This window comes from Panthera uncia, assembly GCF_023721935.1.
Source record: "Panthera uncia isolate 11264 chromosome A1 unlocalized genomic scaffold, Puncia_PCG_1.0 HiC_scaffold_16, whole genome shotgun sequence".
Classification (NCBI taxonomy): Eukaryota; Metazoa; Chordata; class Mammalia; order Carnivora; family Felidae; genus Panthera; species Panthera uncia.
Genome location: NW_026057576.1, coordinates 7374082 through 7395307, shown reverse-complemented (window position 1 = coordinate 7395307; position 21226 = coordinate 7374082). Strand labels below are relative to the sequence as shown.

At 39.8% G+C, this 21226-nt stretch overlaps 1 protein-coding gene across 1 annotated transcript in view; it reads left to right on the top strand.

Moving 5' to 3' along the window:
* The first annotated feature begins 13602 nt into the window (after positions 1-13602).
* The window catches only part of FLT3 (fms related receptor tyrosine kinase 3), a 54028-nt gene continuing 46404 nt past the window's right edge, over positions 13603-21226 (top strand). Inside the window, exons 1-2 of the mRNA XM_049647359.1 lie at positions 13603-13758; positions 20184-20386. Coding sequence (XP_049503316.1) covers positions 13651-13758; positions 20184-20386 — 311 coding nt within the window. The 5' untranslated portion in view covers positions 13603-13650. The remainder of the gene's footprint in view (positions 13759-20183; positions 20387-21226) is intronic.

Genomic DNA, 21226 nt, shown 5'->3' with positions numbered 1-21226 from the left:
TAGTATTTCATTATTGGACGTGGCACAGTTTGTTTAGCCATTAATCAGCTGAAGTTCATTTGTTTGCTTCTAGTTTCCGGCAGTTGTCAATAACGCTGCTATAAACACTTGAAGGCAAGTTTTGCTGTGAGCACAGGTTTTAATTTCTCTTGGGTAGACACCCAGAAGTGGCATTGTATTGCTGGAATGTTTGCTCAGTGAACGTTCAACGTTAGGAGAAACTGCCAGTTTCTCAACGTCACTGTCATCACTTGGTATGTTTTTTGTGTTTGTTTTTTTAACCCTTCTAATAGGGGTACAGCATATGTCATGGTGGTTTTAATTTACATTTCCCGAGTGACTGATGATGTTGGCCATCTTTCCGTGTGCTTAACTGTCATCCCGTATTATGTTTGGTGAAGTGTTTCCTAAAATCTTTTGCCTGTTTTTTAGAAATCAGGTTGTTTGTTTTGAAAATATTTTTCCCAGTCTATGGCTTCTCTTTTCATTTTTCTAAGAGAGTATTTTTGGAGAGCAGAAGTTATTCGTTCTGATGAAGTCCACTAGTGGAGAAAATTAGCCCTGGACTAGACACTGCTCTGGTCCCACCTAACCAAGCCTAAAGGAAGACCTGAAAGGAATAAAATGTTTATAATGAACTCAACTGCCTCCCATAAAAATGTTCAAAAATATGTAACCAAATGCAGAAATATCTGACACCAGGTGAAATTCACAATGCCTAGCAACCAGTTACAATAGACAAAGGATAAAAATTCAACCCATAATAAGGAGAAAAATCAGTCATGAAGAAGAGACCCAGAAGTGACATCAAATATAGAATTAGTAGGCAAGAACATTCAAATAGTTGTTATATTATATTCCACATAGTCCTGAAGCTAGAGGAAAGATTAGACAAGCTAAGCAGGGACATAGTAAATACAAAAAAAAAAAAAAAAAAATCACACAAATTCAACTTCTAGAGATGAAAATTATAATTACACTGGAAGGGTTTGACAGCATACTGACTGCAGAAGAAAGGATCAGTGAACTTGGAGACAGCAACAGAAACAATCCAAAATGAACAGAGAGAGGGGCGCCTGGGTGTCTCAGTCGGTTAAGCGGCCGACTTCGGCTCAGGTCACGATCTCGCGGTCTGTGAGTTTGAGCCCCGCGTCGGGCTGACAGCTCAGAGCCTGGAGCCTGCTTCACATTCTGTGTCTCCCTCTCTCTGACCCTCCCCCGTTTGTGCTTTGTCTCTCTCTGTCTCAAAAATAAATAAACGTAAAATTAAAAAAAAAAATGAACAGAGAGAAAAGACAAAATAAAATGAATAGAGCGTCTGTGAGAACTTTGGTTGGTCATATATACATGTAAGTCTGCTATTAGAATGTATCCTTTTTCTCTGATGCTTTTAAGAGTTCCTCTTTATGATATATTGTCGTAGTTTTCTTCCTGAGTCATGTGTTTGGGTTTTGTTGGGCTTCTTACCTGTGGGTTTACATTTATATCAGGTTTGGAAATGAAATTTTTCCTCCATTATTTTATCAGTTATCTTTTTCTGACCTCCTTTTCCCCATTATTTCCCATGACATGGATATTTGACCTCCAGAAGTGAGTAAATATAAGATTTTTTTTTTATTGCTTAAACCCCTATGGAAGATAATTGACTATTTAATGCAAAATAATAACAGTAACTTATTGGGTTTATACCTTATATAGAAGTGCAATGTGTGATAGTGATAGCACAAAACCTGGGAGGGATGAAATTGAAATATACTATTGTAAAGTCCTTATAGTAAAAGTTTTTCAAAAGTTTATTTATTTTTGGGAGACAGAGACAGAGCACAAGTAGGGGAGGGGCAGAGAGAGAGAGGGAGGCACAGAATCCGAAGCAGGCTCCAGGCTCTGAGCTGTCAGCACAGAGCCCGACATGGGGCTCGAACTCACGAACCACAAGATCATGACCTGACCTGAAATTGACACTTAACTGACTGAGCCACCCAGGCACCCCTGTAAGCTCTTTATATTATACATAATGTGGTATAACAGCACTTAAAAGACTGCTTTAAGGTAAAGATTCATACTATAAACCTTAAAGCAATTGCTTAAATAACAAAGCAAAGCATTATAGCTAATCACTGAAGAAATAAGACGAAGTAGAATCATAAAATATACTCAATTATTCCCAAAGGAGGTAGAAAAAGAGGAAAGGGGGGGAAAAAAGGACAGATGGAACAAATAGAAAACAAAGAATAATATAAGCCTAAGCCTATTAATAATCTCATTAAATTTCAATGATTTACACATCAAATTAAAAGGCAGAGGTTGTCAGACTTGGTTAAAAACAAAGACAAAAACAAAAAAGCAAGACCCAACTTATATGGTGCATAAATAAAGTCAACCTTGGATATGAAGACGCAAATAGGTTAAAAGTAAAAGGATGGGGGGAGAAAACTCCATGCCAACACTAATCAAAAGTTGGAGAAGCTAAATAACAGACAAAGTATATTTCAGAGCAAAAATATTACAAGAGGCAGAAAGTTATGTCATAATGCTATAAGGCTTAAGTCATCACAAGGACAGAAAAATCATAAACACTCATGCATTTAACAGAGCTTGAAAATACATGGATCAAAATCTTATTGAACTTGCAAGGAGAAATGGACCAATTCAGAGAGTTCAATACCCTGATAATTGATAGGGAAAAAAAAACAAATCAGTAATTTATAGAAGACTTGATCAACCAGCTTGATCTAATTTACATTTATAGAACATTGCACTCAACAACAGCTGAATGTACATTCTTTTCAAGTGCATACAATACACTTACCAAGCTAGATCATATTCTGGGCCAGCAGACAAGCTTCAGTAAATTTTAAAAGGTTCAAGACATATAAAGTATATCCTGTGACTACAGTGGTATTAAATTAGAAATTAATAACAGAAAGGCACATGGAAAATCCTCAAATATTTGGAAACCAAAGAACACGTTTCTAAATAATCCTTGAGTCAATGCAGTAACCAAAAAACAAATGAGAATGTACATTGAACTGAGTGAAAGTGAAATGCAATATATTGGGATTTGAGGGATGTTCCTAAAGCAGTACTTAAGAGGAAATTGGTAGCATTAAATTATTAATTATTAAATGATTAGCATCCTTGAATTGTAATGCTACAAATTCAGACCAATGGGCTTAGATTCAAGCACAAGCTAGAGGAGGAAAATAACAAACCCCATGTAAATAAAAGAAAGGAAACAAATATCAAAGTGAAAAATCAATTAAATAGGGGGGAAAAGGAGAAAATCAATGCAACCAAGAGCAATAAAGGATCAGTAATATTGCTAGACTTCTAGCCAAACTGATCAGGAAAAAAAGAGAGAAGACACAAATTTGCAGTATCAGGAACAAGAGAGGCAACATCACTATAGAATCTATAGATATTAAAAGGATACTATGGAAATATTATTAATGACTTTATGCCTATACATTGACGACTTCCATTTAATGGAAAAAATACCTTGAAAGACACATATTACCAAAGTTCATTCGAGGAAAATTGATAATCTAAATAATGTTATGTCTGTTAAAGAAATTGAATTTGTAGGGGCTCCTGGGTGGCTCAGTAGATTAAGTGTTCTACTCTGACTCAGGTCATGATCCCACGGTTTGTGAGTTCGAGCCCCATGTTGGGCTCTGTGCTGACAGCTCAGAGCCTGGAGCCTGGTTTGGATTCTGTGTCTCCCTCTCTCTCTGCCCCTCCCCTGCTTGCACTCTCTCTCTCAAAAATAAGTAAAAACATAAAATATATATATATTAAAAAAAAAAAAGAAATTGAATTTGTAGTTAAAAATATTCCCACAGTGGAAGCACCTGGATGGCTCAGTTGGTTAAGCATCTGACTCTTATTCAGCTCAGGTCATGATCTCATCATTCATGAGTTCTACCTCTGCATCAGGCTCTGCACTGACAGCACAGAGCCTGCTTGGGGTTCTGTCTCCCTCTCTATCTGCCCCTCCTCTGCTCACTCTCTATCTCTCTCTCTCAAAAATAAATAATAAATATATTTTTTTAATTCCCATGATGAAAACTACTGGAGTAAATGGCTTTACTGGGGAATCCACCAAATGTTTAAAGAGGAAATAATACCAATTCTATGCAAACTTTTCCAGAAAATTTAAGAGAAGATAATGCTTCTCACCTCATTCTATGAGGCCATTTCTATGATACCCAAACTGAGGATATTAGTAGCAAAAAAACCACAAAAATAAACCTGCAGGCCAATAATTACCATAATATAAATGCAAAAATTTTTAGCAGTACTTTAACAAATAGAATTCAACAATATATGAACAAGATAATACATCATATCCAACTGGTATTTATTTCAGGAAGGCGGGGTTGGTTAACATTTGCAAATGAATCAATGTAGTTCACCATATACACACAATAAAAAAGAAAAATCACTAAAAAAACAAAACCAAAAACAAACCTATATGATTATCTCAATAGATACCAAAAAATGCATTTGACCAAATTCCACATCCATTCTTAATAAAATTTCCCAGCAAAGTAGGAATAGACATGATCCTCCTCCAATTAAGTAAGAGTATCTATGAAAATCCTTTAGCAAACATCATACTTAATATCAAATGGCTGAACATTTTGTACTAAGATCAGAAATAAGGCAAGGATGTCCATTCTCCCTACTCTTCAACATTGTACTAGAGATTCAGCTAGCGTAATAAGGCAAGAAAAAGAAATCACAAGCATCCAGATTGGAAAAGAAGAAGTAAAACTGTCTTTATTCGCAGACAACATGATCATCTGTGTATAAAATCCTTTGGAACTTACAAAAAAGTAATCACAACTAATAAGCAAGTTATGCAGGTTTGTAGGACACAAGATCGGTGTAGAAATTAAATCGTGTTTCTAGAACTAACCATCAGAAATGGGAGAAAAAATATAAGGTAGCTTAAAAAAGATGAAATAGGGATAAAGAAAGGCAAGATCTGTACACTAAAAACTATACATTGCTAAGAGAAATTAAAGGAGACCTAAATAAAGAGAGATATACCATATATATGTATTATAAGACTCATATTGTTAAAATGTCAGTCTTGCTCAGTTGATCCAGTGACTTAATACAATTCTGTCAATATCCCTGCAAACCTTTTTTGCAGGTTTTGACAGGCTGGTTCTAAAATTAACATGAAAATGAAAGAGATCTACAATACCCAAAACAACTTCGAAAAGAACAAAGTTGTAAAACTTACCATCTTGATTTCAAGACTTATTATATAAAATTTTTTTTTTCAACGTTTATTTTATTTTTGGGACAGAGAGAGACAGAGCATGAACGGGGGAGGGACAGAGAGAGAGGGAGACACAGAATCGGAAACAGGCTCCAGGCTCCGAGCCATCAGCCCAGAGCCCGACGCGAGGCTCGAACTCACGGACCGTGAGATCGTGACCTGGCTGAAGTCGGACGCTTAACCGACTGCGCCACCCAGGTGCCCCAAGACTTATTATAAAGCAACAATAATTGAGACAACGTGGAATTGGCATCCAGGTAGACAAATAGATCAATGGAAAAGTATATGCAGTCAATTTATTTTTGACGAAGGTATACAAGTAACTCAGTGGAGAAATCAATACTCTTTCAGTGAATGGTGCTGAAACAATTGAATATTCACATGTAACTGTAATCATATGAAAAGTTTTGACCCATAGTCATACCATATAAAAAGTCTACTCAGAATGGGGTGCCTGGGTGGCTCAATTGGTTGAGCGTCCAACTCCTGGTTTCAGCTCAGGTCATGATCTCTTGGTTTGCAAGTTCGAGCCCCACATAGGGCTCTACACTGACAATGCAGAGTCTGCTTAGGATTCTCTCTCTCCCTGTCTCTCTGCCTCTTCCCCGCTTTTGCACATGCACCCTCTCTCAATAAATAAATAAACAAAAAAAAAAAAAAATGTTTTTTAAAGTACTCAAAATGGATCATAGACCTAAATGTAAAACTAAAATGTACATTTAAAACCTGAAACTCTAAAACTAGGAGAAAACCTTTATAACCTTAGATGGAACAAAGAATTTTTAGATACAAAACCAAAAGCATGATCCATAAAAGGAAGATTGATAAATTGGACATCTTCAAGATTAAGAATTTTCGTCTTCAAAAGACAAGCCACAGACTGGCAGAAAATAATTGTCAATTACATATTTGATAAAGGACTTGTATCCAGAATATATTTTTAAAAAGAACTCCCAAAACCTGAAGATGGCCATGTAGGAGGCTCCTGAACTCACTTTCTCCCATGGACACACAACATCGACAGCTACACATGGAACATTTTCTCTGAAAGAAATCCAGAAACTAGCTAAGTGACTCCAACGCAATGAGGAAATGAGGAAAAAAACCCACATTGAAATGGGTGGAAAAGGCAGAGAAATATGTCAATCTCACCAGAACCCAATCCCTGACATAGCAATCAATATACAAACGAGAGGGAACTCATCACCCTCAGCTCCTCCCTGAGTAATGAAAGGGTTTGTTTGACCCAACATCTAGCATTCCTATTTTTTAAGACTTCCACCTTGGGACCGCCTCCCAGAACTCCTGGCTCTGAAAAACAGTGGCTCTGGAAAACAATGGGGCTTGCATCCTTGAGACTATACCAAACAAAGAAACAGATTGTAGCAAACAAAGAAGCAGTTCTTTGGGCCTGGGAGGACTCCCTGTGGTTATCCCCCCAGGATGCGGTGCAGAAGCCACAGATAGAAATGTCTCCCAGTCTTTCCCTTAAAGAGACCTGTTTGCAGCCTGAGAGTTAGGCTTCTAATTTAACATATATCTAGGAACTGTGATCCTGCCCAAGACTGGGGAGGCTAGCAAGCATGTCTCTACATTTTCCTTCTGTTAGTATCTCCCTGAAGGGGGAATGTGCACGGGTTTGGAGCCCTGACTTTAAATGCTAGCACCTTTGAGTCAGCCTTCCAGTCACTGTTCATCTTACTTAGGTCCTCCCCTTTGCGACACTGACAAGGTCTTGGCCCACCCTCACTATTAGGAACCAGTGACTTGGACAATCACAAGGGTTTGGGGGCCAACAAAGACCTAAGCCTGGATTTTCTGAGAAGGTTCCTCTCCTGCATGAGACCATTCTGTGAAGGTTGGGAGAGGTGGCTGTTTTATCCAATGCACGGACACCAACACAGAGAGTCAAGGAAAATGAAAAGGAGTGTGTTCCAAACAAAAGAAGAAGTGAAAACTCCGGAAACAAACCTTAGTGAAACAAAGATAAATGGTTCACCCATAAAGAGTTCAAATTAGCGGTCATAAAAACTCCACGGAAATACAAAAGATCATGAGACTATTATGGACACTTATATGCAAACAAATCAGACAATCTAGAAGAAATGGATAAACTTCTAAAAACATACAACCTACCGAAGACTGAACTGGGAAGATCAACAGAAAATTTGAACAGAATCGCTAGTAAGGAGATTGAATCAGTAATGAAAAATCTACCAACAAAGAAAATCCAGGACCAGTTGGCTTCATTTGTGAATTCTACCAAACATTCAAGGAAGCATGAATGCCAATCTTTCCAGAAAATTCTTCCAGAAAAAAAGAAGAGAGGGAAACACAAAGTCATGTTATGAGGCAGCATAACCCTGAAACCAAAACCAGGCAAAGACATTACAAGAAATGAAAACTACAGGTCAATATCCCTGATGAAAATAGATGCACAAATTCTCCACAAAATATTTGCAATCCAAATTCAACAATACCTCAAAAAGGCCATACACGATATCTAGAGGGATTTGTCCCCGGGATGCCAGGGTGTGTCAGCATCTGCAAATCAATCGATGTGATATGCCACATTAACAAAATGGAGAACAAAACCCCTATGATCATCTCAATAGATGCAGAAGAAGCTTTTTAAAAAATTCAACATCCATTCATTGGGGGCTTAGATGGTTAAGCATCCCTGGATTTTTAACTCAGGTCGTGATCTCACAGTTTGTGAGATCAAGCCCAGTGACAGGTTCTGTGCTGACAGCTTAGAGCCTGTTTGGGATTCTGTCTCTCTGCCCCTTCCCTGCTTGCACTCTTTCTCTCTCAAAATAAATAAACGTTAAAAAAAAAAAGTAATTCCATTTACAGCTGCATCATAAAGAATAAAACACCTACGAATAAATATAACTGAGGAATTAACAACTCTGTACACTGAAAAGTGTAAGACATTGATCAAACACATTAAGACAAATACACGGAAAGAATGTCCATGGTCATGGATTAGAAGAATTAACATTGTCCAAATGTCCATGCTATTTAAAGCCACCTACAGAGTCAATGCAATCTCTATCAAAATTCCATGGCATTTTTCACAGAAATAGAAAAACAATCCTAAAATTTGTAATGAACCACAAAAGCCCCTAAATAACCAAAGCAATATGGAGAAAGAACAAAGTGAAAAGCATCACACTTTCTGATTTCAAACACTGTTACTGAGTTCTGTAGTATTTAAAACAGTACAGTTTTGGCACAAAAACAGACACGCAGATCAATGAAACAGAATAGAGAGCCCGGAAATAAACTCATGCACATGTGGTTAATTAATTTGTAACAAAGGGGCCAAGCGTATACAGTCGGGGAAAGATGACGTATACAGTTGGGAAAACTGGACAGCCACATGCAAAATTATGAAACTACACCACTATCTTACGCCATACACAAAAATCTCGAAATAGGTTAAAGACTTGAATGTAAGACCTAAAACCATAAATCTCATAGAAGAAAACACAGGGGGTAATCTCCTTGACATCTGTCTTAACAAGATTAGATTTTTTTGGATTTGACACCAAAGGCAAAAGTAACAAGAGAAAGAATAAATGAATGGGACTACACAAAACTAAAAAGCTTTGGCACAGCATCATAAACCATCAAAAATATGAAAAGGCAACCTATGGAATGGAAGAAAGCATTTGCAAATTATATATCTGATAAAGGATTAATATCTAAAATATAAAAATAACTCCTACAACTCAGTAGCAACAAGGAAGGAAGGAAGGAAGGAAGGAAGAAAGAAAGAAAGAAAGAAAGAAAGAAAGAAAGAAAAAGAAAGAAAGAAAGAAAGAAAAAGAAAGAAAGAAAGAAAGAAAGAAAGAAAGAAAAAGAAAGAAAGAAAGAGAAAAAAAAGAAGAAAAAGAAATCTGGTTGGAAAATGCACAGAAGAAATGAGTAGACCCTTTTCCCAAAGAGGACAGCATCACTAATCATTAGGGAAATGCAGATCAAAACCACAATGTCAGAATTCTAACCACCTGTTAGAATTGCCGTCATTAAAGAGACAAAAGATGACAAGCGTTGGCAAGGATATGAACAAAAGAGAACCCTTGTGCACTATTAGAGGGAATGTGTACAGCTACTTTGGAAGAGTATATAAGTTACCAAAAAAATTAAAATTAGAGCCTTTGATCCACCAATTCTACTTCAGGGTGTGTATCTGAAGGATAATCACTATCTCAGATAGATATCTGCAACCCCCCCCCCCTCCCAACAGCACTTTTTACAGTAGCCAAGACTTGGAAACAACTTCAGTATCCACTGATGGATGAGCGGTTAAAGAAAATGTGAGATAGATACGTAGGTAGGCAGGTAGGTGGATATACATCTATATGTATACTGTTTTCCATAGTAGCTGTGCCCCTTTACATCCCCTCCAATAGTGTACAAGGGTTCTCTCTCTCTCTTTTCTAATGTTTACTTATTTCTGAGAGAGAGAGAGCATGAGTGGGAGAGGGACAGAGAGAGACACACACACACAGAATCCGAAGCAGGCTCCAGGCTCTGAGCTGTCAGCACAGAGCCCGACGTGGGGCTCAAACCCACGGACCACGAGATCATGACCTGAACCAAAGATGAACGCTTAACTGACTGAGTCACCCACGTGCCCCACAAGGGTTCTTTTTTTGTCCATATCCTCGCCAACACTTGTCATCTCTTGTCTTTTAAATGATGTTTATTCTAACAGGTGTTAGATAACATTTCATTGTGGGTTGTTTTTTTTTAATTTTTTAAGTTTGTTTATTTTGTGAGAGAAAGAGTGCAAGCAGGGAAGGGACAGAGAGAGGGAGAAAGAGAGAGAATCCCAAGCAGGCTCCTCACTGCCAGCTCAAAACCAGATGTGGGGCTCTAACTCATGAAACTGTGAGAAAATGACCAGAGCTGAATCCAAGAGTCAGATGCTTAACCAACTGAGCCACCCAGGTGCCCCATCACTGTGGTTTTGATTTGTATTTCCCTAATGATTAGTGATGTTGCCCTCCTTGGAAAAAGGAGGCACAGTTTCCAACCAGATTTCTTTTTCCTCTCTCTCTCTCTCTCTCTCTCTCTCTCTCTCTCTTTTGTTGTTGCTATTGAGATAGGTATCTATCTATTTATGAATATTATTCCACTGTAAAAAAAGAAAGAAATTTTTGACAACATGAATGGACCTTGGGGGCATTATGCTAAGTGAAATGAGTCAGAGAGAGTAAGATAAATACTGCACGATCTCACTAATCTGTAGAATCTAAAAAGTCAAACTCACAGAAACAGATCAGATTGGTGGTTGTGAGAGGCATGGGTTGGGGGTGGAAGAAATGGGTGAAGGTGGTCAGAAGGTACAAACCTCCAGTTACAAAATAAATTCTGGGGATGTAATTGTATACCTTAACCTTATACAATGTTACATGTTGACAGTAACATAATGAAACTAGGAGGAAAAAACTATCAAAACAATAATAAGAAAATAAGCAACCCAGTTTTAAAAGGCTTGAATTGGACAAAATATGTGGACAGAAACACTGCCAAAGAACATAAAGTATGTCATATAAGCATCTGAAAGGATACTGAACATCATTAGTAGGAAAATCAATGTTAAAACCACAATGAGATATCATATACCTAGTACAATGGCTAAAATTAAAAATTCTCATCACACCAAGTGTTGGTGAGGATGTGAATTCCACAGCTGGAATCCCCATACAATGACAATAGGGATATAAAATGATACAACCTCTTTGGAGAGCAGCTTGGCACCAGAAAGTTACATAGACACCTCCCTCCCATATGACTTCGGTACTCCAATCCTTGGTATTTAGTCAAGAAAAATAAAAGCATATGTCCAAACCCAGACTTTCATACAAATATTCATAGCAGCTTTATTTGTAAGAGGCTAAAAGTGGAAACAATTTAAATTCTGTCAACAGGTAAATGAATTCAAATATTGTGTTATATCTATATAATAGACTACTACCCATCAGTTAAAAGGCATGAGCGACTGATATACTGCTACAATAGGGATGAATCTAAAAATAATACATACTCGGGCACCTGGGTGGCTCAGTCGGTTAAGCGCCGACTTCAGCTCAGGTCACGATCTCGCGGTCTGTGAGTTCGAGCCCCGCACCGGGCTCTGGGCTGATGGCTCAGAGCCTGGAGCCTGCTTCCGGTTCTGTGTCTCCCTCTCTCTCTGCCCCTCCCCCGTTCATGCTCTGTCTCTCTCTGTCTCAAAAATAAATAAACGTTAAAAAAAAAATTTAAAAATAAAAATAAAAATAATACATACTGATAGAAGCCAGACAAAACCAGAAATTTCGTACTATGTGATTCCATTTATATGAAATCCTGGAAAATTCAAGCTAGTCTATAGTGACAGAAAGGAGATCAGAGGTTGCTTGGTATGTGGCTGTGGGGTGAGTAGGAGGAAGGGATTACAGAGAGGCACGTGGCAACTTTTGGGGGCACAGAAACTTGACTGTGGCGATGGTTTTACAGATAAATATGTATTTATGTCAAAACTTACCAAATTATGCATTCTAAATATGTTCAACTTATTGTATATTAATTATACTGAATAAAACTATTTGCAAAAAGAGTGGGGAGGGGCAAAAACCACTAGGGAATAGCATAGAGCAGGGAAAGTTCTTGAATTCTCTAATTTTGTTTTGTTTCCCCCTATCCCTTGCAGCTGTGCTCATTTGATTTCCTTTAAAAGACTAGGGTTGGGGCACCTGACTGGCTCAGATGGAAGAACATGCAACGCTTGATCTCGGGGTCCTGAGTTCGAGCCCCATGTTGGGTCTAGAGATTTTTTTTTAAAAAAAGAAAAAGGGGGGAGAAAAGACTAGGAGCTATATTAAGGGAATTAAAAAGTCCATAATGACTAAATGCTAATGTGATTGTAGTAAAACTATTAAATTCACACCTTACATGTAGCTATATAAATTGGCATGGCACCTTTGGAAAACCAAATGGCGATGCATTCCAAGAACCATTTAAGTAGGTTTATATCCTCTAATCCACTAATTCCACTTCCAGAAATTGATACTAAAGAAATACCATTTTATTTTACCTTATCTTATCTTGTTTTAAGTTTATTTATTTTGAGAGAGAGAGTGAGACAGAGAGAGAGTGTGCGCACTCGTGAGCAGGGGAGGGGCGGAGAGAGAGGGAGACCGAGGATCCCAAGCAGGATCTGCACTGTCAGCACCGAGCCCAACAGACCGCTCGATCCCACGAACTGTGTGATCGTGACCTGAGCCGAAATCAAGAGTCTGACGTTTAACCGACTGAACCACCCAGGCCCCCCAAATGACGGTTTTGGTTTTTTTTAATACGATATTTATTGTCAAATTGGTTTCCAGGCAACACCCAGTGCTCATCCCAACAGGTGCCCTCCTCCATGCCCATCGCCCACTTTCCCCCACAGTTTTGGTTTTTTTTTAAAGACATAAACTTATTTTCTGGAGAGGCAGAAAATAAAATTTAGAAAGCTTTCAAACGCATGAAGAGAGCTGAATCATAAGATAGAGGATGAGAAAGCCGAAAAGCAACCCGATTTCCACTGCAGGACCCCCACACGAGTACAAATTGCTAGCAGCAGGCTCCCAGAACGTGGGCTGCCCACACGAGAGAGGAGTCTCCCCTGGGGAATCCGATTAGCCCAGGAGAAAACCTAAAAGTAACCATACAGAGACGATGGGACAGCAAGTCAGACTTCATTCTTATATATGAGCACACTGTCCAGGATCGTCAATCATTTGGGGGAAAACATCCAAATGATAGGAGAACAGAAAGTGAAGGAGAGAGAAAGGATCAAAGAAATAATTCAAAAACCTTTTCCTAAGAGAAGAATATGAGTTTCTGGATTGAAAAGGCCCCCTGAGCATCTTGCACGACGGATGAAAATACTGGCCGTAAGGCACCTAATTCTAAAACTTTCAGGGCAGAAAGGAAACATTTCACAAGCATCCGTAAAGAAGAAGAAATTGCTTGCATGCAAATAATCAGTTCCTCAGGGCACTACCCTTACTTCAAATTCTTAGCAGCCACTATGCTTATTTCACATGGTCAATATCACATTGGACGGCACGAAGACTATTTCTATCATTGCAGAACCTTCTAGAAGACAGCACTGCTCCAAGTACCCCTGCCCCTGATTCATAGTGAGACTTGATTTTGATGAAGTTGTATTTCATATGTACTTTCCCGTTGGCTACCTTTGCCAGATTAATTTTGTTTTGTTGTTTTGTTGTACAATGAATACATACTTTCTTTTCAAGGTGTGCGTGTTATCAACATCCTTGTCTTTATTTTGTTTTACAGTTGTTTTTTCAGCAATGATATTTGAGACTATTACAAATCAAGATCTGCCTGTGATCAAGTGTGTTTTAATCAATCATAAGAACAATGATTCATCACTGGGGATATCATCATCGTATCCCATGGTAAAGTAATGTTAAAATTCTAACTTTAGCTATTTTCTCTAGAGACCATACTTTGTAAGCTGTTGAGGCCTGCCCTGGCCATATGGATTTTTCTTTCTGTGTTTGTAAGTATATTATGTACTCGTATGCACTCCATTCCACCCAGATCACATTCTCTCGGGTTTGAATTCAGGAAGGACACCAATGCTGAGCATGAATAAGTAACAGAAATTACCCTTTCTCCTTGAAGAGAACCCAAGCTTCTCCCTCAAACCTGAGCCCCTAATTTCCAACTGCCTCCTGGTTATGGTTAAAATGGGTTTTCCGTTTGCTCATTAAAATCTACCTATCTATTTTATTTCATCTCTACTTCCCCAAACCTGCTCCTATACTTGTATTAACTGATTTCTGTTTCGGGCCCTGTCTAGTTCCCAGGCTTGAAGGGTCAGCATCCTTTTGGGCTGCTTCCTCTCTCTCCCTTACCTTCACATTCGGTCAGTTACCAAGTCTTGTCAATTTCCTTGCTTTGATAGTTCTCACTTAATCTCCTCCTATTCTCTGGTCCCACAGCCACTTCCAGAATTCAAGCCCTCAGTATCTCCCCCATAATCCCAATGATATCGCAAGGGACTTCTTCCTTCTAGAGTTCATCTCAGACAGGGCTGCCAGACTGTTCTTTCTGAGGCACAGCTACATCCTTCACTGCCTGGCTTGGACCCTTCAGTGACTTCCCATTAAGCTGACATGAGATTGCTCTATTATCCGACTCTGGCTCCGTTGGGTTCCACCTTTGTTCTTCATCACCCTTCTCCTCCAAGCAGTTCGTATAACAGCTTAGGTATTTACTCAGAGGAAGGAAGCTTAAATAATAGAGGACTGAAAATATTGCAAAATATTAGAAATATACAGCAAAAAGGGAGCATACCTTAGCCGATTCCGTGAACATTTTCAGTGAAGGATTCATGCCAATGGGTAGTCACTGTTTTCTTTTACATGGGTGTAATACCTAAACACATAACATGATGCCCTGAACTTCACTCCCCACCCCCCTAAAATCAGAGATAGCGAAAATATTCTCAAATTTTAAAAATAGTGTGAATTTTATAAGAATATAAAACTTCCGGGGGCGCCTGGGTGGCTCAGTCGGTTAAGCGTCCGACTTCGGCTCAGGTCCCGATCTCATGGCTTGTGAGTTCGAGCCCCGCGTCGGGCTCTGGGCTGACAGCTCAGAGGCTGGAGCCTGTTTCAGATTCTGTGTCTCCCTCTGTCTGCCCCTCCCCTGTTCACACTCTGTCCCTGTCTCTCTCAAAAATAAATAAACATTAAAAATAAATAAATAAATAAATAAATAAATAAAACTTCTGATTTAAAACATGATTTTTTATGTCAGATTTTTAACAGAAATTGGCCTCATAACATATTGCTTATTAATAATGACATTTTGCATACACAGGATTTCAGTGTGGACAAAAAAATGTTAATATTATTTGCCATGATGTTTTAAACTTTTATTGTCTTTTCAACTTAAGAAAATAGCTGCTTACGTTTAAGTGTTTTCTTATAAAATACAGTCTTCAAAAAGAGCTAACAATGGGTCTTGGTTCCTAGTATTAAGTCCTGCATTATTTTTTTCATGCAGTATAAATTGTATGCTTATGCAATATTCAGGGTTGGATTAAGACCTCATCGCTCTCAAACAGCATTTAACAGACAATCCTGCAAATCCTAGATGCTGCAAAGATGTGCACTCTGCATAGCTTTAACCTCCTTGAAGTTGAGGCTGCTCTTTTTGGGTATTTTCCTACTTTAACGTGAAGTGGATTATTAGGGTAGCAGCGTTCTTGAAAATAATGGTTTAGATTTCATCCACAGTTCACACGGCTCAGATGAGACATCTTTCTTTCTTTCTTTCTTTCTTTTTTTTAAAGTTTATTTATTTTTGAGAGAGAGAGAGTGACAGAGCGTGAGCAGGGGAGGGGCAGAGAGAGAGGGAGACGCAGAATCCGCAGCAGGCTCCAGGCTCCGAGCTGTCAGCACAGAGCCCGATGCGGGGCTCGAACTCACGAGCCGTGAGATCATGACCTGAGCCGAAGTCAGGGGCTTAACCGACCGTGCCACCCAGGTGCCCCAGATGAGACATCTTTCTGGGAATCTTATAGTTCGGGCGCGTTCTGAATAACCAAGCACTCTAGTAGACAAAACGTGCCAATGTAACTCGAATAAATAGGCAGCTACATCCTTAGCTGTGTTACCAATATATCCTAGAACCAAAGTAAGATGATTTTACTGTTCCCCCAACCCACTTAATTGTTTAAAGTCATCATTTATCATTTCTGTTTGAAGATGAATGTGGTGTGGGTGCTGGGTTTCTCCACTGCAGAGTTACTGTTTGTTTTCTTTGTAATTAACAAGTATCTGGAGGAAGATGCAAATATCCGGTCTCTCCTCCAATTTTCACCTACTGATTTTAGCACCCAGTGGGGATCTTGCCACAACAGTTTTACTGTGATGTTCGCCTAAGGGTGATTTTCTTTTTCCCCCATTCCCTCTACATTTATACAGTGGAATTCTGTGAAGAAGAGCCATCTCTTCTTTCTACTCAATTCATTCCTATCAATATGGACTCAGAGATATTTATTCTATTCTATGAGTTATGACCTGAGACTATCATTTTTATTATGGTATTCAGATTTGTCCAACTTAGGCCATTGGGAGCCACTTCATATTGACTTCTGTGTCATTTCAACACATTCCCTTGTTTTCTCAAGCACTTCCTTACTTTCCAGGGCTGCAGGACAGTTCAGCCCTGGAATGAGCCATTTCTCTAAAAAGCTCTCCAAAACACTGGAGAATGGTGTTTAGAAACCAAGGTCTGAGAGTTGGGTGTGCTCATTGCTATTGGGACGTCATTGCCTCTAGGCAATGTATATACTTACACTACTCCCCCCCACACACACACACACTCTATTTATCTCTCTATCATCTCTATATCTATCTATTTACCTATCTATGTTTATACCACCAGAAATCATGCTGATAACTTTGCTTTCAATTCAGCTTTCAATTCAGCAAAGGGTTTATTCAACCTTTTCTTCTTTCCAATTTTGTACTTCGTTCTTCGAGAGTAAGAAACCTGGTTCTAATTATCTATAATAAATGACTTATGTAAACCTAGTGTATACATAACCTGATTTCAGAATTGCTAACCCACACCCCAGTGAGAAACAGAATTACTAACTCGAATACAGCCTTTGTGTACAATTCTTTTTGTCTTTAACTTTATAGTGTCCAACATAATATTTTTCTTTTCTTTACGTTTATTTATTCATCTTTGAGAGAGAGGAAGAGAGAGGGAGGGCACGAGTGAGTGCAGGGCACAGAGAGTAAGAGACAAAGAATCCCAAGCAGGCTCCACACTGTCAGTGCAGAGCCTGATATGGGACTTGAACTCATGAACCACGAGATCATGACCTGAGCTGAAATCAAGAGTAGGACACTTTACCGACTGAGCCACCGAGGTGCCCCAAGCACACATAGTTGTATTAGCTATTGCCACATGCTCCCCAGAAGGGTTGTACCAGCGTGCGTTCCTCCAGAAATGTATAGAATAGCTGCTTCCTCCCAACCTCACCAACAAAACGTGTGGTCATACGTCAAAATTTTTGGCAGATTGACAGATAAGTAGTATCTCAGTGTTGTTGTTGTTGTTGTTGTTTTTAAGTTTAGTTATTTATTTTCAGAGAGAGAATGTGAGCAGGGGAGGGGCAGAGAGAGAGCGAGAGAGAAAGAATCCCAAGCAGACTCTGTACTGGCAGCACGGAGCCTGACATGGGGCTTGAACGTAAGAACCGTGAGATCATGAGCTGAGCTGAAAGCAAGAGTCGGACGCTTAACCAATTGAACCACCCAGGTGCCCCTCAGTGTTGTTTTAATTTATATTTTCTAATTATAATTGAGTTTGAACATTTTTTTCATATGTTCAAGGGCAAGTCTTTCTATCTGTCTCTGGTGAACTGTCTACTCAGTTCTTTCTCCCATTTTTCTTTTGTGTTTTGGTCCTGCATCCCTCATTGTCAAAAAAATTCTTTATAAATTAGGGGGATTTATTTGTAGTCTGTGTTGCAAATATTTTCTTCCAGCACGTCGGGTTTTTTTATTTTGTTTCGTTTTGTTTTTACTTTATTCTGTGCCTGTCTTTTAAGACCCAGCTCGAAAATAAATAAAACATTAAAAAAAATTTTTTTAAGGGGGGACTGGGTGGCTTAGTACCGCTCAGGCCATGATCTCATTGTTTGTGAGTTTGAGCCCCACGTCAAGCTCCGGGCCATGGAGCCTGCTTTGGATTGTGTGTCTCCCTCTCTTTCCCTGCCCCTCCCCTGCACGCACTGTCTCTCAGAAAATAAAGAAAATATTAAAAAAAAAAAAAAGACCCAGCTTAATTTCTGGATTTCAATGAAGCATCCCCACCACCCCCATCCCAGCTTGGAAGTTACCTGTCTCTTCTCCAAAGTTCCAGAGCACTCAAATTTACCTTTCTTTCTTTTCTTTTTTTTTTTTTTTAAGATTTTTTGTTAATGTTTATTTATTTTTGAGAGAGAGAGAGAGAACAGAGTGCGAGCAGGGGAGGGGCAGAGAGAGAGGGAGACCCAGAATCCCAAGCAGGCTCCAGACTCTGAGCTGCCAACACAGAGCCCGACGTGGGGCTCGAACCCACGAACCGTGAGATCATGACCTGAGCTGAAGTCAGATGCTTATCCGACTGAGCCACCCAGGCGCCCCCATCAAAGTAGTTGGTGTCTTTTCATGGGGCACATTGTATTTCACCCGGTGTTTTAGTTATTCCTTCCTACTAGACTTGAAACCCTTTAAGGACAAAATCAATGTCTTTTCTTCCTAGTCCCATAGTGCCCAGTAGATGGTCTAGCACTTATCAGATATTGAGTACATGAACTTACCCGTTACTTGCTGAATAAATGAATACAGAAAGCCAGAAGTATGGCTTGTGATCAGTAGCAGAAGACCTACCTACCCTGCTCTTCACCTGAAGAAGCCTGTGTGTGTGTGTGTGTGTGTGTGTCTTCATGCACATGTGTGCGTGGGCATGTTGTGCTGGGTGTTAGGAGAGTGACAGGTGAAGGGTCCCGAGACAGAAGTTGCTATCACACCTTCCTCTCAACATAACCTCAGTTACTTAAAGCCACCAAGAAGTATGGTGGTGGCAGTGAGCCAAGGTGGGGGGTGGAGGGGTGGGAATCTGCCCAGAAAATATTTTGGTTTTTAGGTTTTTAAGTTTTTAAGTTTCTTCTAACACAGGTACCAATTTGCCATTGCCATGTAGATTCTTATCGACATACCAATAATCACAAACACAGTTACCCGCCTATTACGAATTTTGTGACTATTGTTTGTACATTAGTTTGCTAGAGCGGCCGTAACACAGTATCACAGACTGACCTAAACAACAAATTTATTGTCTCGTAGTTCTGGAGGCTAGAAGTGTGAAATCGAGACGTCCTCAGGGTTGGTCCCTTCTGAAGGCTCTGTTCCAGGCCTTTCTCCTTGGCCCGTAGAGCTCTATCTTCATTTTCTTTTCTTTTTTTTTTTTAAGTTTATTGATTTATTTTGAGAGAGAGAGAGAGCAGGGGAGGGGCAGAGAAAGGGAAAGAGAGAATCCCAAGCAGGCTCCGAACACAGGGCTCGAACTCATGAACTGTGAGATCATGCCCCGAGCCAGAATCAAGAGTCGGACGTTACCTACTGAGCCCCCCACGTGCCCCACTGTCGTCACTTTCACATGGCACGCTTCCGGGTGTGTGTTTCCTTCAAATTGCCCCTTCCTGTCAGCACGCCAGGCACACTGGATTAGAGCCCATCCAAATGGCCTCGTTTTAACTTGATCACCTGTGGAAAGGCCTTATTTTGGATAAGGTCACGTTCTGAAGCAGTGGGGCTTAAGATGCAACATCTGAATTTTAGGGGGAACACAATTCAACTCCCAACAGTGTGTCAAATATATTAGAAATGCAGCCTAAAGTTATCTATCTTTTCTATAGAAAATTGTGAATAATAGGATTTTCGGTCAGTGACATGTTCTCCGGTGTCAACCTCCTTGATAAAGGTCCCAGTCAGGGGCGCCCGGGTGGCTCAGTCGCTTAAGCCTCGGACTTCAGCTCAGGTCCTGATCTCGCAGTTCGTGAGTTCAGGCCCCGCCTCAGGCTCCGTGCTGACAGCTCCGAGCCTGGAGTCTGCTTCGGAGTCTGTGTCTCCCTCTCTCTCTCTCTTTCTCTCTCTCTCTCTCTCTGCCCCCCACCCCCGCTCGTGCTCTGTCTTTCTCTCTCTCTTTCTCAAAAAGAAATAAAAACATTAAAGAAAAAAAGAAAGGTTCCAGCCAAGAAGAGGATGCATCAAACGTGCCCTTGTAGTCAATTCACGTTGTTTCCACTCAGGCATCAGAACCCGCAGAAGACCTTGGGTGTGCCTTGAAACCCGAGAGCACAGAGGTGGTTTATGGAGCGGCCACTGTGGAAGTGGACATATCTGCATCCATCACACTGCAAGTCCTGGTCAACACCCCAGGGAACATTTCCTGTCTCTGGGTCTTTAAGCACAGCTCGCTGAATTGCCAGCCACACTTTGATTTACAAAACAGGTAACTGGGCTGGAGGATGGGGGGGGGGGGGGGGGGGGGATGAGCGGGGGAAGGGGGGGAGGGCAGAGAGAGGGGGGGTTGGGGAATGTGCCCCCACAAGGATTTTTGGAGGAAAACATCCTGGCCGCAGAATGTGGTTCATACGGTGTTTCTTTTCAAATTTCTATCCATATCCATTATAACTCTTTATCTCCAGAGAAATGCTGAACTAAAAATACAGTTAGGACATGAATACCTGGCATTAAATAGTTGTCAGACCTATAGGATGTACCACACGGAAAGTGAGTTCTAATGTTAACTGTGACCTTGAGTGAGTACCCGTGTTGGGTCACCAGTTGTAACAAATATACCACACCTATGCAAGATGTTAATAATAGTGAAAACTGCGTGGGGAGGACATAAGTGGGATCTCTCTGTACTCTCTGCTCAATTTTTCTGTCAATCTAGATTTACTCTAAAAAAAGAAAAAAAGCCGGTTAACTTAAAAAATGACATATAGATACACAGATATAGTTAGGGCTTAAGAAGGCAGTGAATGGCTGGAAAAATGTACAACAAATAGTGAAAAGAGTATTTGGGATTTTTAGGATGTCTTACTTTTTTAATCGGATCTTGTCTGAAAGGTAAAATGTTAGAAACTTTTCACTCTCCTTAAAGTAGTCAGAAGCTGCTTTTTGGGGAATGCTCGGGGAAAGAACATTTGGTTTTAATCTGTTTTGTTTCATAGTCTGATGAGCAGAATTGCAATGATGGGCGACAGTCACAAAGTGTTTTAGTAAGAAATGGATCCGTGTACGAGGAATATTGGTCTCATGATCTAGAAAAAGACACCTCAGCCAA